The 13,737-nt window shown below is 37.6% G+C and overlaps 1 protein-coding gene across 1 annotated transcript in view; it reads left to right on the top strand.

Moving 5' to 3' along the window:
* SIK2 (salt inducible kinase 2) overlaps nucleotides 1-13,737 on the top strand; it is a gene marked incomplete at both ends in the record, with an annotated part of 126,773 nt that overhangs the window by 76,262 nt on the left and 36,774 nt on the right. Inside the window, one exon of the mRNA XM_079708818.1 lies at nucleotides 8,534-8,695. Coding sequence (XP_079564944.1) covers nucleotides 8,534-8,695 — 162 coding nt within the window. The remainder of the gene's footprint in view (nucleotides 1-8,533; nucleotides 8,696-13,737) is intronic.

The following is a 13,737-nucleotide window of genomic DNA, read 5'->3' as shown; positions in this document are numbered from 1 at the left end:
GAGAGCCATATTAGGAGGAAAAGTGATGAGAATCTTTAATTGAAGGATCAAGGTATTACCACTCCCCCACCCCCGAACTCACTGATCAATCTTAGCATTCCTAAATGCAGGAGAACCACGTTATATTTATCCAAGTAGATGCACCTATGACATATTCTCACCACCCTCCAAAAAAATTTAAACCTGAATCTATTCTATACTTTATACTTGAATTCCATATTATAGGAAATATGGAAGATAGAAGAATATGTTAAATAATATCATGAGGCTGACCCAGTTTCTTTAAGAAGTCAGTAGCATGGGAAAAAAAAAAAAGGAAGGTGGGGGTGGCAGTGGGGGGCTGTTCCAGAATAAAAGGATTGCAAAGACAAAATAAGCAAATACAAAATATACATCTTATTTGGATCCTGACTCAAATAAACCAGCTGGGGAGATTTGAATTCAAACTGCATATTAGATGGTATTAAAAGAGTTGTTCATTTTGTTAGGTGTAATAATGGTACTGTGGTTGTGTAAGAAAATGCCATTTATTTTAGAGATATGTAAAAAGTATTTAGGGTGAAACAAAATGATTTGCCTTAGGTTACTACAACAAAAAAGAAGAAGGAAGGAAAGAAGGAGAGAGGGAAGAAGGAAGGAAAGAAAGGAAAAAAAGGATAAATGAAGCAAGTATGGCAAAATGTTGATAACTTTTAAATCTGGAGGATTCATTATATTATTGGGTTGGCCAAAAGGTTCATTCAGTTTTTTCCGTAAGATGGCTCTGGAAGCACTTAGTTGTCTTTAACTTCGTTCAAAACAATTTTGTTAGATTGTATGTGACAGTTGTCACATCAGCATGCATTTAAAAAAGACATCAAAATTGGCGAATTTTTGTGTAGCCATTTTAATATTAAAGATGGAAGAAAAAAAGCAACATTTTCAGCATATGCTTTATTATTTCAAGGAAGGTAAAAACTCAACGGAAATGCAAAAACAGATTTGTGCAGTGTATAGAGGAGGTGCTGTGACTGATCGAACGTGTCAAAAGTGGTTTGCGAAGTTTCGTGCTAGAGATTTCTTACTGGACGATGCTCCACAGTCAGGTAGACCAGTTGAAGTTGATAGTGATCAAATCGAGACATTAATTGGGAACAATCAATATTGTACCACGCGGGAGATAGCTGACGTACTCAAAAGACCCAAATCAAGCTCTAAAAATCATTTGCACCAGCTTGGTTATGTTAATCACTTTGATATTTGGGTTCCACATAAGTTAAGCGAAAAAAACCTTCTGGACCATATTTCCGCATGCAATTCTCTACTTAAACGTAATGAAAACATTCCTTTTTTAAAAACAAATTGTGACGGGCTATGAAAAATGGACACTACAATAATGTGAAATGGAAGAGATCATGGGGCAAACAAAATGAACCACTACCAACCATACCAAAGGCCAGTCCTCATCCAAAGAAGGTGATGTGTATATGGTGGGATTGGAAGTCCTCTATTATGAGCTCCTTCCAGAAAACCAAATGATTAATTCCAACAAGTACTGCTCCCAATTAGACCAACCGAAGGCAGCACTCAACGAAAAGCGTCCGGAATTAGTCAACAGAAAATGCATAATCTTCCATCAGGATAATGCAAGACCACGTGCTTCTTTGATGACCAGGCAAAAATTTACAGCTTGGCTGGGAAGTTCTGATTCATCCACCATATTCACCAGATGTTGCACCTTGGATGTCCATTTATTTAGGTCTTTACAAAATTCTCTTAATGGAAAAAAATTTCAGTTCCCTGGAAGACTGTAAAAGGCACCTGGAACAGTTCTTTGCTCAGAGATAAAACGTTTTGGGAAGATGGAATTATGAACTTAACCTGCAAAACAGCAGAAGGTAGTAGAACAGAAGGGTGAATACATTGTTCAATAAACTTCTTGGTGAAAATGAAAAATGTGTCTTTTATTTTTACTTAAAAACCGAAGGCACTTTTTGGCCAACCCAATATTTTCTCTACTTTCATGTATGTTTGAAACTTCTATAATAAAAAATTTTAAATTTAAAATGCAGAAATACTTATTAAGATATATTTATTCCTGTGCTAGCCTTTATCACAGTTTATTGTAATTGCCTGTTTACTTGTCTATCCCAGTATTTCTCAAATTATCAGTATTTCTCAATTATCAGTGTTGAAACACCAATTTTTTTGATTGGCCTGTCTGTCACAGACCATGATTTTTGTAAAAATACAATAAAAATCAGTTACCATAAGAGCAAAATTGGGGGGTGGGGGAGGACATACAAAATATAGCCTTAAAGAGTTTTGTAATTAAAACCAACAAACATAAAATTACATTTCACTTAACAATCAGAACAAATGTAAACATAGGCAAGAAGAATTTTTTAAACTGTATCCAGTCATCAAAAATACACACATAGGCAATTAGTATAGAGAATTGCTATTACACTCATAAGTTCTTTTTTTTTTACCATCTTTACTGGAGTATAATTGTTTTACAATGGTGTGTTAGTTTCTGCTGTATAACAAAGTGAATCAGCTATAGATACACATTTATCCCCATTTCTCCTCCCTCTTGCGTCTCCCTCCCACCCTCCCTATACCACCCCTCGAGGTGGACACAAAGCACCTACCTGATCTCCCTGTGCCACGCAGCTGCTTCCCACTAGCTATCTGTTTTACATTTGGTAGTGTATATATATCCATGCCACTCTCTCACTTCGTCCCAGCTTACCCTTCTGCCTCCCCATGTCCTCAAGTCCATTCTCTACATCTGTGTCTTTATTCCTGTCCTGCCCCGAGGTTCTTCAAAACTTTTTTTTTTTTTAGATTCCATATATATGTGTTAACATACGGTGTTTGATTTTCTCTTTCTGACTTACTTCACTCTGTATGACAGTCTCTAGGTCCATCCACCTCACTGCAAATAACTCAATTTCATTTCCTTTTATGGCTGAGTAATATTCCATTGTATGTATGTACCACATCTTCTTTATCCACTCATCTGTCGATAGACACTTAGGTTCCTTCCATGTCCTGGCTATTGTAAATAGTGCTGCAATGAGCATTGTGGTACATGACTCTTTTTGAATTATGGTTTTCTAGGGGTGTATGCCCAGTATTGGGATTGCTGGGTCATATGGTAGTTCTATTTTTAGTTTTTTAAGGAACGTCCATACTGTTCTCCATAGTGGCTGTATCAATTTACATTCTCACCAACAGTGCAAGAGGGTTCCCTTTTCTCCACACCCTCTCCAGCATTTATTGTTTGTAGATTTTTTGATGATGGCCCTTCTGACCGATGTGAGGTGATATCTTGTAGTTTTGATTTGCATTTCTCTAATGACTAGTGATGTTGAACATCCTTTATGTGTTTGTTGGCAATCTGTATATCTTCTTTGGAGAAATGTCTATTTAGGTCTTCTGCCCATTTTTGGATTGGGTTGTTTTTTTTTTTGCTATTGAGCTGCATGAGCTGCTTATAAATTTTGGAGATTAATCCTTTGTCAGTTGCTTCATTTGCAAATATTTTCTCCCATTCTGAGGGTTGTCTTTTCGTCTTGTTTATGGTCTCTTTTGCTGTGCAAAAGCTTTGAAGTTTCATTAGGTCCCACTTGTTTATTTTTGTTTTTATTTCCATTTCTCTAGGAGGAGGTGGGTCAAAAAGGATCTTGCTGTGATGTATGTCATAGAGTGTTCTGCCTATGTTTTCCTCTAAGAGTTTTTATAGTGTCTGGCCTTACATTTAGGTCTTTAATCCATTTTGAGTTTATTTTTGTGTATGGTGTTAGGGAGTGTTCTAATTTCATTCTTTCACATGTAGCTGTCCAGTTTTCCCAGCACCACTTATTGAAGAGGCTGTCTTTTCTCCATTGTATATTCTTGCCTCCTTTATCAAAGATAAGGTGACCATATGTGCGTGGGTTTATCTCTGGGCATTCTATCCTGTTCCATTGATCTATATTTCTGTTTTTGTGCACTACCGTACTATCTTGATTACTGTAGCTTTGTAATATCATCTGAAGTCTGGGAGCCTGATTCCTCCAGCTCCATTTTTCTTTCTCAAGATTCTTTGGCTATTCGGGGTCTTTTGTGTTTCCATACAAATTGTGAAATTTTTTGTTCTTGTTCTGTGAAAAATGCCGTTGGTAGTTTGATAGGGATTACATTGAATCTGTAGATTGCTTTGGGTAGTATAGTCATTTTCACAATGTTGATTCTTCCAATCCAAGAACATGGTATATCTCTCCATCTGTTTGTATCATCTTTAATTTCTTTCATCAGTGTCTTCTAGTTTTCTGCATACAGGTCTTTTGTCTCCTTAGGTAGGTTTATTCCTAGGTACTTTATTCTTTTTGTTGTAATGGTAAATGGAAGTGTTTCCTTAATTTCTCTTTCAGATTTTTCATCATTAGTGTATAGGAATGCAAGAGATTTCTGTGCATGAATTTTGTATCCTGCAACTTTACCAAATTCATTGATTAGCTCTAGTAGTTTTCTGGTAGCATCTTTTGGATTCTCTATGTATAGTATATAAGTTTTTTCTGTTACCATAATTTAGTAGTTTTTTAATGTGAGATGTGTGCTTTTTGCATATTCTCTTTAGACCTTGTGCATTAATTTGAGCTTGGATTGATAACAGTGCCCCTCATGGGAATGATATACTAAACCTAAACTCATGTAATTTGCAGCCACAGGTTTTTGCCTCAGTTACTTTCTCATCTCTCAGCAAATAGTATAGTTTTGGAGGATGTTTATTTACACTGCAGAAATCATAAAGAGTGGGGAAAATCATAGATATGCTGAAATACTTGCTGAGATTTTCACTTAATAAGTGAAAATACCATCTCTTTAAATAGTTGGTCTCTTAATCTCTGGAACGTGGATGTTGTCATTTTTCTCACGGTTTGTTACAGGCTTATTGACATGTGATGACTGTAGCTTCAAACGGTAATTTTAGGTTCAGATATACCACACCTTTCTTTTTCAGACAGTCCCCTTCCTGCCAGGCTTCAAAGCTTTTTCACCCCCTTGGCTGTAGCGGTTCCAGTTTGGACTGATCTCTTCAAAAAACAATTACTGTAGATTCTACTGTGCTTCCCAAGACTCATTTTGTAGGCAATAGTTCAGGTTATTTTTCCACATGTATTAACTTGTACTTGTTCACGTTGGATCTGTTAGGTTTCTCTGTGTTGTCAAAATCTCAAAAATCTTTCCCATTGACCTACTGACGCAGAATTTTCAACAGGAAGAAATTTTGTCTATTTGGAGAAGTCAATCATTTGTGAAAAAATTGTCTCATTTAGTGATAGATACAGTTTAAGTAGCATTTGTGTGGAATCTTAGGAAAGATATTACTAACTAGCCAAAAGATAATCCCTTACAGAAAACGTATTGAATTCCCCTTGGGAATTTCTGTTTGCCCAAGGATCCAATCCTTTATTAGATTTCCCAGCTCATCCAGTATAGAAATGAGGCTCTGGTGTACTCTTATGAATGGAAAGCACACTGTTCACTTGCCAGTTTACTTAGACATAGTCGCTCTGATATCAGTTTGGACATTTTGGCTGAAAAGTCTACATATTTGTTCTTAAGTGATCTTTTTTTCCCCTTCACAAGTATGAATGGCTACTGTGTGTGCTCTGTAAAGGCAAAGGGGAGTTGTGACGAGCTGATCATCTTGATTTGTGATACTAGCAGATATAGAAAAATATACAAAATGTTCACTTACATTTAAAGCCTATAACATGTAGAGTATAGCACTCCTACTCCACACTTTTATAATACTCTTTTTGGAACGTTTCATGATACCATCCATATTAAGACACTAGTCAGACAAGTATTTAGTAAGAACTTCACCTGTGCTGTTTCGTGCATAGTGCTAAGCAGTGTGGGGAGTGCAGAAGAGGATGACATGGCCCCTATCCTCAGGAAGCTTAAATGATGGTATCTTTTATTTTCTTATACACAGAGTGTTAGAATTAGGGCCGTTTGTGTCTGCATGTGCACCCAGATGTGCATGCACATTGAGATATTATGATATATATACAGATAATTAAAGTGTGAGGCAGTGTGTTATAAGTGATAAGGAGTTCAGAGGAAAGAGATTATTACTGCCTGAGTGATGAGGGACTGTTTTAGGGCAAGGTGGCATTTGAGCAGGGTTTTGGAAGGATAGTTAGGATTTCAGCAGGAGTCTAGTAAAGAAGCTTGTTACAGGTTTGTTTTTTTTTTTGATTTTTGGGGGGGGTTTTTTGCGTTACATGGGCCTCTCACTGCTGCGGCCTCTCCCGTTGCGGACCACAGGCTCCGGACGTGCAGGCTCAGCGGCCATGGCTCACGGGCCCAGCCGCTCCGCGGTATGTGGGATCTTCCCGGACCGGGGCACGAACCCATGTCCCCTGCAATCAGCAGGCGGACTCTCAACCACTGCGCCACCAGGGAAGCCCACTTGTTACAGTATTTTAAAAGTTTTTTTCAAAGGTTCTGGTTCCAGATCAGCCATTCACTTACCAGTTGTCTGAATTCAGCCAGATTACTTAATGACTCTGATCTTCAGTTTCCTCATCTACAAAATGGGACTTAGAGTAGTAGTTATAGAGGGCTTTTAGGAAGATTAAGTGAGATACTGTGACATGAACATGCTTTATAAACTGTAAACTACTGTACACATGTTAGTAAATTTTATAATAAATATTGAGGATGGCATGAACCAAGGCATGGAATTTAAAAACTAGTAAAACCAAAGCCTAGAGCAGAAAATATGTGAAGGTGACTATCAATATTGATGCACTCATACAGTTCCTAACTTCATAAGATAATCTTAAATAGGAAAAAGCCTTTCAAGGTTTATGTTGACCCCGTTTCCCTCAAAAGACCATTTCAGAGGGCTTTTAGATCTTCAGGTAAAACTTGAATAAATTGTAGTGTTTAGTTTTATTGAATTCATACAGAATTAATTCGTACAGAATTAATTGTCAAATAAACTGCTTTAATAGATATTATAACATAGCACAAAAATAGCTAATGTAGGGCCTCCCTGGTGGCGCAGTGGTTGAGAGTCCGCCTGCCGATGCAGGGGATACGGGTTCGAGCCCCAGTCTGGGAGGATCCCATATGCCGCGGAGCGGCTGGACCCGTGAGCCATGGCCGCTGGGCCTGCGCGTCTGGAGCCTGTGCTCCGCAATGGGAGAGGCCACAGCAGTGAGAGGCCCGCATACCGCAAAAAAAAAATAGCTAATGTATCTTGCACAGTATATTCGTTTAAAGAACATGGTTTTGAGAACAAGTCTGCATGTTTTGGGGTATATCAGAATTGCTCCACTGATTAGGAGAACAGGGTGCGAATTATTTAAGTTACTTTCAGGGACCGTCGTATCTCCTTTTACAGGTGGTTTGTACAATAACTTCATGAATGGTTGTTTAAAGGAAAGATATCCCTCACCTGATGAGATGTCAGAATTTATTCATGTTCTTTGTTTTAAATAAATTTTAGTTTTAAAATGTAGTTAGGAAAAATATTCAGTAAATTTTTGAACAAAGAACAGAGAGAGTGTTTGGGCTTTAAAAGACATTTTTTAAATTGAAGTATAGTTGATTTATAATATGATTAGTTTCAGGTTTACAACATATTGATTCAGTATTTTTACAGATTTACCCCATTTAAAGTTATTACAAAATATTGACTCTATTTCCCTGTGCTGTACAATATATACTGGTTGCTTGTTTATTTTATACATGGTAGTTTGTATCTCTTAACCTAAAAAAGCATTTTGAATTGTACTGTGAATATTATGCCAGTTGCTGTTGTCTGGTCTTGGGCTCTCTCCACGTATCTGGGCTCCAGTGAAAATATGATTGGAATTACTTTTCTCAGGGCAAGGAACTTGGAAAACAGCGTTTTACTTGAACACTAACTCTCATTATTAAAAGAACTTTTTTTGTTGTTTGTTTACTGTATGATATCACTTATATGTGGAATCTAAAAAATACAAGAAACTAGTGAATATAACAAAAAAGAAGCAGACTCAGATATAGGGAACAAAGTAGTGATTACCAGTGGGGAGAGGGAAGGAGGGAGGGGCAATATAGGAGTAAGGGGATTAAGAGATACAGACTATTAGGTAAAAACAATCTACCAGGATATATTGTACAACACGGGGAATATAGCCTGTATTTTATAGGCTAACTATAAATGGAGTATAGCCTTTAAAAATTGTGAATTACTATATTGTACACTTGTAACTTACATGATATTGTACATCTACTATAAGTCAATTAAAATAAAAAAAACCAACCCTCTCATTTTATGATTGAGGAAGTTGAGGCACAGAGAGGAAAATGTACTTAACCAAGGTCTTGAACTTCAGTCTCTGTGTGCTGTATTTCCCTTCATTCATTCTTTTATTATTATTGTTATTAACTAATTTTGAGATTCTAAAAGAACTTTTTGAGGGAAAAAAAAAATCCTGAATACTAATCGTGGGGTTTTTTGGTGTGTGTGAATAATTCTCGATTCTTTCTTCTTTTACAGACTACCTTGCTAATCACGGCCGGTTAAATGAGTCTGAGGCGAGGCGCAAATTCTGGCAAATCCTGTCTGCTGTTGATTACTGTCACGGTCGGAAGATTGTGCACCGTGACCTCAAGGCTGAAAATCTCCTGCTGGATAACAACATGAATATCAAAATAGCAGGTAACTGGGACACAGCTGGCTCTAACGTGATCAGATATGAGCCATGGCACTCAGGGTGCAGAAACAGACCTTCAGGCAGAGATTCAGGAGCCTCAACCCATGACACCAAGCTCTCTCAGAGTGTATTTTATTCATTTCCTTAGTCCTATGTGTAATAATGAAAAGTAAGGGAAATAAGTTCCTTATCAACGCACACCACGGCAGGACTACAACTGGGGTCTGATTTGTATCCTCAGTCTGATTTGTGTTCACGCCCCTTTGTGGCACTCCACTGAGTGTGTGAGTGATTGGAGGGGCTGATAGGGCTGGAGGAGTAGCATAGGTTGCTGGCGCTCTACCCTGCTCTCTTAATTATGACTGGTGGCTGCAAAGAGATTGTAGACAGAAGAATGACAAAGGCGGTAACGGCAGTAGAATGAGAACTACTGGCGACACAAAAGCACCTTGCCTTCTTCCGATACAATAGGGTTTTGATTTATAACATGGAGACTAAGGATTATTTTGCTACTTTTCCTCCTACCCTTTTCACAATTGGCAAAATCTTTTATAAATATTTTATATTCCAAGTTTCCTTTTTCACATGGTCAAAACTCTCATTCAGTCAATAAATACTTATGTGTCAGGTACTGTGCTATGCTAGGTACTATGGATACAAATCAAAAAGTCATTTCCTGTGATCTTAAAAGTCTGGTGGGGAAATAAGAATAATGAAAATACAATATAATAGTTGCCCAAAAATATATGTACAGAGTGCAATAGGGATATAGATGTAGGAACGTCAGTCTACCTGAGAAGTCAGGAAGCTGCACAAAGAAGGAACTCTTTGAATTTAGGCTTGAGAGATGAGTTAGAAGCTTGCCAGGGAGATAAACAGAAGCAGGACAGGCGAACTGTGTAAATAACCACAGGTACAAGAGAGAGAAAGAGATTGAAATTGTAATGGTGGGGAACCATTGCTCAATATTAGTTAAATGTAAAATCTGTAGTTATGGGGGATTGATACAGGAAGAGCAGGTAGGCGAAGATCAGAATATGAAAGGTCTTGAAGGCCATGAAAAAGATTTTAGAGTTTATTCTGTAGGTAATAGGGAGCATAGCCTATTGGAAATTTTAGGGCGGGGATGGAGATGAAGTGGGACTGGGACGAGATGATTAGATTTGCATGTTAGAAAGATGTCTCTCTGGCCACAGAGTGAAGATAGGTGAGAGATGGGGGTGAGACTGAAGACAGGAAGACTAATCAGGAACCTAATGCAGTAGTCCAATTAAGAAAATGTGGGTGTGTGCTAGAGTACAGCAGTACAGGTTGTAGGTGTGGGAAGGAGAGAGAGAGATTTATTCTGGTTAGGGTTTGGAAGAAAATAAGGGGCACAAAGCAAAAGCTTAGCAAAGTTGTAAGCAGTGGTGTTTTGTCTTAGGGTATTAAAGAGGGACAGAGGCATCCACATGAGAAAAGCTGACCAAGAAGTGGTTGACTAGCTAGGTTGGATACTCACTGGACTCACTAAGTTTAGGGAGAAAACAACTGCCTTCGTTTGCTGCACTGTGGTATAAAATATAAGTGAAAAGCCTCTGATTTGTACATTTAACTGGTTTATTTCTATGCCATTTATCACTCATTTTCGACTTGGGCATTTTAGGGAAGGCAAATAATTTTTACTTACTTTAACTTTTACTTACTTTAATTTTAATAATTAATTTTAAATGCCAATGTCACATTTGTTTCAGGGAAGTAATGGATTTTTCATTCTGTAGTCTGTGATTTTTTTTTTTTCCTAATGGAATTACCTGAATAAGAGTGTTTTTTAAGTTAATTTGCTACATTCCCATTATATATGAAGATTTGTACTGATTTATATTTTTTGTTTTAAAAATACAGTATTAGTGTTTCTGTAATTTATAATGTATGTTCATTTCTCCCAGTTTTCCTTCTTCTTTTGGCCCTTCCATTGGTCTCATTCATTTCACTCCTTTTTGCAAACTTTCTGTAGTGCACTTCCCTGTAATTTTTTGTTTACTTCTCCTTGAAAGCATCAGCTGCCCTAAAATTGTCCTTTTCAGAGAGGACTCTTGTTTTTTTGAAGTTCTTTACTCTGTAGCTTCACCTTTACATTCCTTTATTGCCAAAACAAACCTTTCACAAAAACAATACCTTAAAGGAGTTCTGGGAGTCATTTCAGGCAGAGAAAGAAAGGTTAGAGGTGGGAGTCATATGCTATAGGAATTACAGTGTCAAAATAGAACATCAAAAAACCTTGCGAACAAAATAGGCAGAATATTCCATTAAGGTTATAACCAAGTTTTGCCTGGCTGTAATAATGTCTTCTATAATTCTGGCCTATAGTATAGGTAGATAAACCCAGTATTTCTGTCATTATGTGAAATCTAGTTATTTGTTTGTTTTTGCTATTTTTATTTTTGAATATCTGAAATTCAAGACCTTCTAATTTTTATCTAGAAGACAGGTAAAATCTCAGAGACCTAAAGTTGTTCTCTCTGGTTAAGCTAGTATCACAGCTAACATTTATTGAGCCTTCGTTATTTGCAGGTACTCTGTTTTCAGATGAAAAAACTGAAGCACAAAGAGATTAAATAACTTCCTAAGGCAATTCAGATAATAAGTAGCAGACCTGGAATTCAAGCCTAGATCTCTCTGACCACAGCATCTGTGCTTCCTCCACTGCACCATCTTATATTTTCCAAACATTGTTTGTCAGTTATTCCTCAAGTAGTACTCACTAACTGAATTTTGGGTTCCATCATTCTATATTTATACATTTAGTGTCCTTAATTCCATATCTCACAAGTGGATACACACACACACATACATGTACACACAGTATAGCTAAGCGTTCAAATTTCTTATTGCCCACATTTTTTTCTCTGTCATCCTCACCACCATTTACCCCAACTTTTAGCAAATGTTTATTAAGTATCTACTATGCTCCTGGGCTAAATCCTGGAGATTCAAATATTTCAAGACAAAAACAACAGCAATACAAAAACACTCAACTCTGCTCTTACCTCAAGGAGTTAATCCAGAACCAGACCTTTAAGTAAATATAACATAAAAAGATAACTGTCATACAGGCTATGAGGCTGGGAGGAAGACTAACTTGCCTGGAAGAATCAGGGAAATTATTAGCTAAGATTTGATTAAGAAGGAGGCATTTGTGGTGGGATTGGGGGAGAGAAGGAGAAAGGAGGAGAGTTTGTTGAGGGGGTGAGGTAGGAATGGCAGCTCCAGGCAAATGGATCAGCACGTGCAAAGGCAGGCAGGCCAGAGAACTCAAAGTGTGTAGGGAAACTACAGACCAGGGCTAGTGGAGCGTAAGTGCCAGTGAGGAATGATAGGAAAAGAGCCTGGACAGGTAGGCAGAGCCAGATCATGGAGGATTCCACATGTCATCAGAAGTTTAGATGTGTTCCAGTGCTGTAAAAGAACTTCTCCAGGGTATTTATTTTTATCCATAGATTTTTATAAAATTTTTATGGCCCTGCTTCCCTTTAAAAATATCGTCTTCTGATCTCTGAGGATTCTTCTTGAATTTTAAAGAAATCTAATACATGTAGGAAAGATGGGGCTCCATGGAAAAATTACAAAACCTCAGAATAAAATACAGAATTATTCTCTCAAATTATACTATCTCTGTTTATTCTGCTTATGAAGATCTCTTTAATTGCTAAATGGGCTGAATAAATGAACTGTTTTAACCATCTTGTACGTTGAAGTTGAAAAGAAGTGCAAACCAAAACTAGATTTAAATTAAAACATTTGTCTCTGTTTACAAGACAGAAAATGGAATAGAAGTATCAGACGTGGTTCATTTTAATAAATACAGAAACTTGGCTTTGAAATCAGTTTCTCGTTTATGCTCCTCTAGCGGGTAAAAACTTCAGACACTGGTGGGCCATGAATTCACCCACACCTGTGTGTGCTCATTGCCTCAATTATGAGACCTACAGCCGTCGCAAAATACAAGTGTTAGGATATTCAGAGTAAGAGGCAGAATGCAAAGAAATTTTGGCTTTCATTAGTTTTTTATATATATATATATATAAATGTATTTATTTATTTTTGGCTGCGTTGGGTCTTTGTTGCTGTGTGCAGGCTTTCTCTAGTTGCAGTGAAGGGGGGGCTACTGTTCATTGCGGTGCGCGGGCTTCTCACTGTGGTAGCTTCTCTTGTTGCGGAGCATGGGCTCTAGGCGCGCGGGCTTCGGTAGTTGTGACACACAGGCTTAGTTGCTCTGCGGTACGTGGGATCTTCCCGGACCAAGGCTCGAACCCGTGTCCCTTGCATTGGCCGGAGTCTTAACCACTGCACCACCAGGGAAGTCCCTTTCATTGGTTTTGATAATTGCAGTACTGTTTCCTCCACGCTATTTTGGCTATGACTATTTAGGCATTAACTTGAGAGTAAATAGATGAAGGACATTTAGTTTTATTCTTCAACTTTCCTAATCTGAAATGTTTATAATGAACACTTAGCTAAGAATTAATATGTATGAATTACTTGGAGGAGGTTCTCAGAAAATATCACAATTCAAACAAGGCTTCTCATAAAGAATGTGGAGTTTGATATCAGACAGTACTGGTACAAATTCTGGCTGTGCCATTAGTAGCTGTGTGACCTTGGGCTGATTAATTAACCTCACTGAGCCTAGGTTTCCAAAACAATTAAACAGAGATTAATCCATTTCTCAGGAACATTGTAGGGATTAGTGATAATGTTAGACACAGAGAGGTCATAGGTAAGATTATGGGCTCTAGAGCCAGGCTACCTGGATTTGAACCCTGGCACTGCACTTACTAGCTGCATGACCCTGGACACATTACCTAACCTCTCTGTCCTCAGTTTCCTTATCAGTTAAGAGGGAATGACAGAAGCTCATATCTCATAGTGGTTATTAGTTAATATTTGCAAAGTTCTTAGAACAGTGCCTGGTACATAGTTAGTGCTAGTTAAGGTTTTGTTAAATAAATTGGGGGCTTTTTGTTTTGTTTTTTAATGTATTTATTTATTTACTTATCTATTTTGG

The sequence above is a fragment of the Hyperoodon ampullatus genome, assembly GCF_949752795.1.
Source record: "Hyperoodon ampullatus genome assembly, chromosome: 7".
NCBI classification, from domain to species: Eukaryota; Metazoa; Chordata; class Mammalia; order Artiodactyla; family Ziphiidae; genus Hyperoodon; species Hyperoodon ampullatus.
The sequence above is the reverse complement of the archived record's forward strand: the minus strand, read 5'-3'. Positions and strand labels throughout refer to the sequence as shown.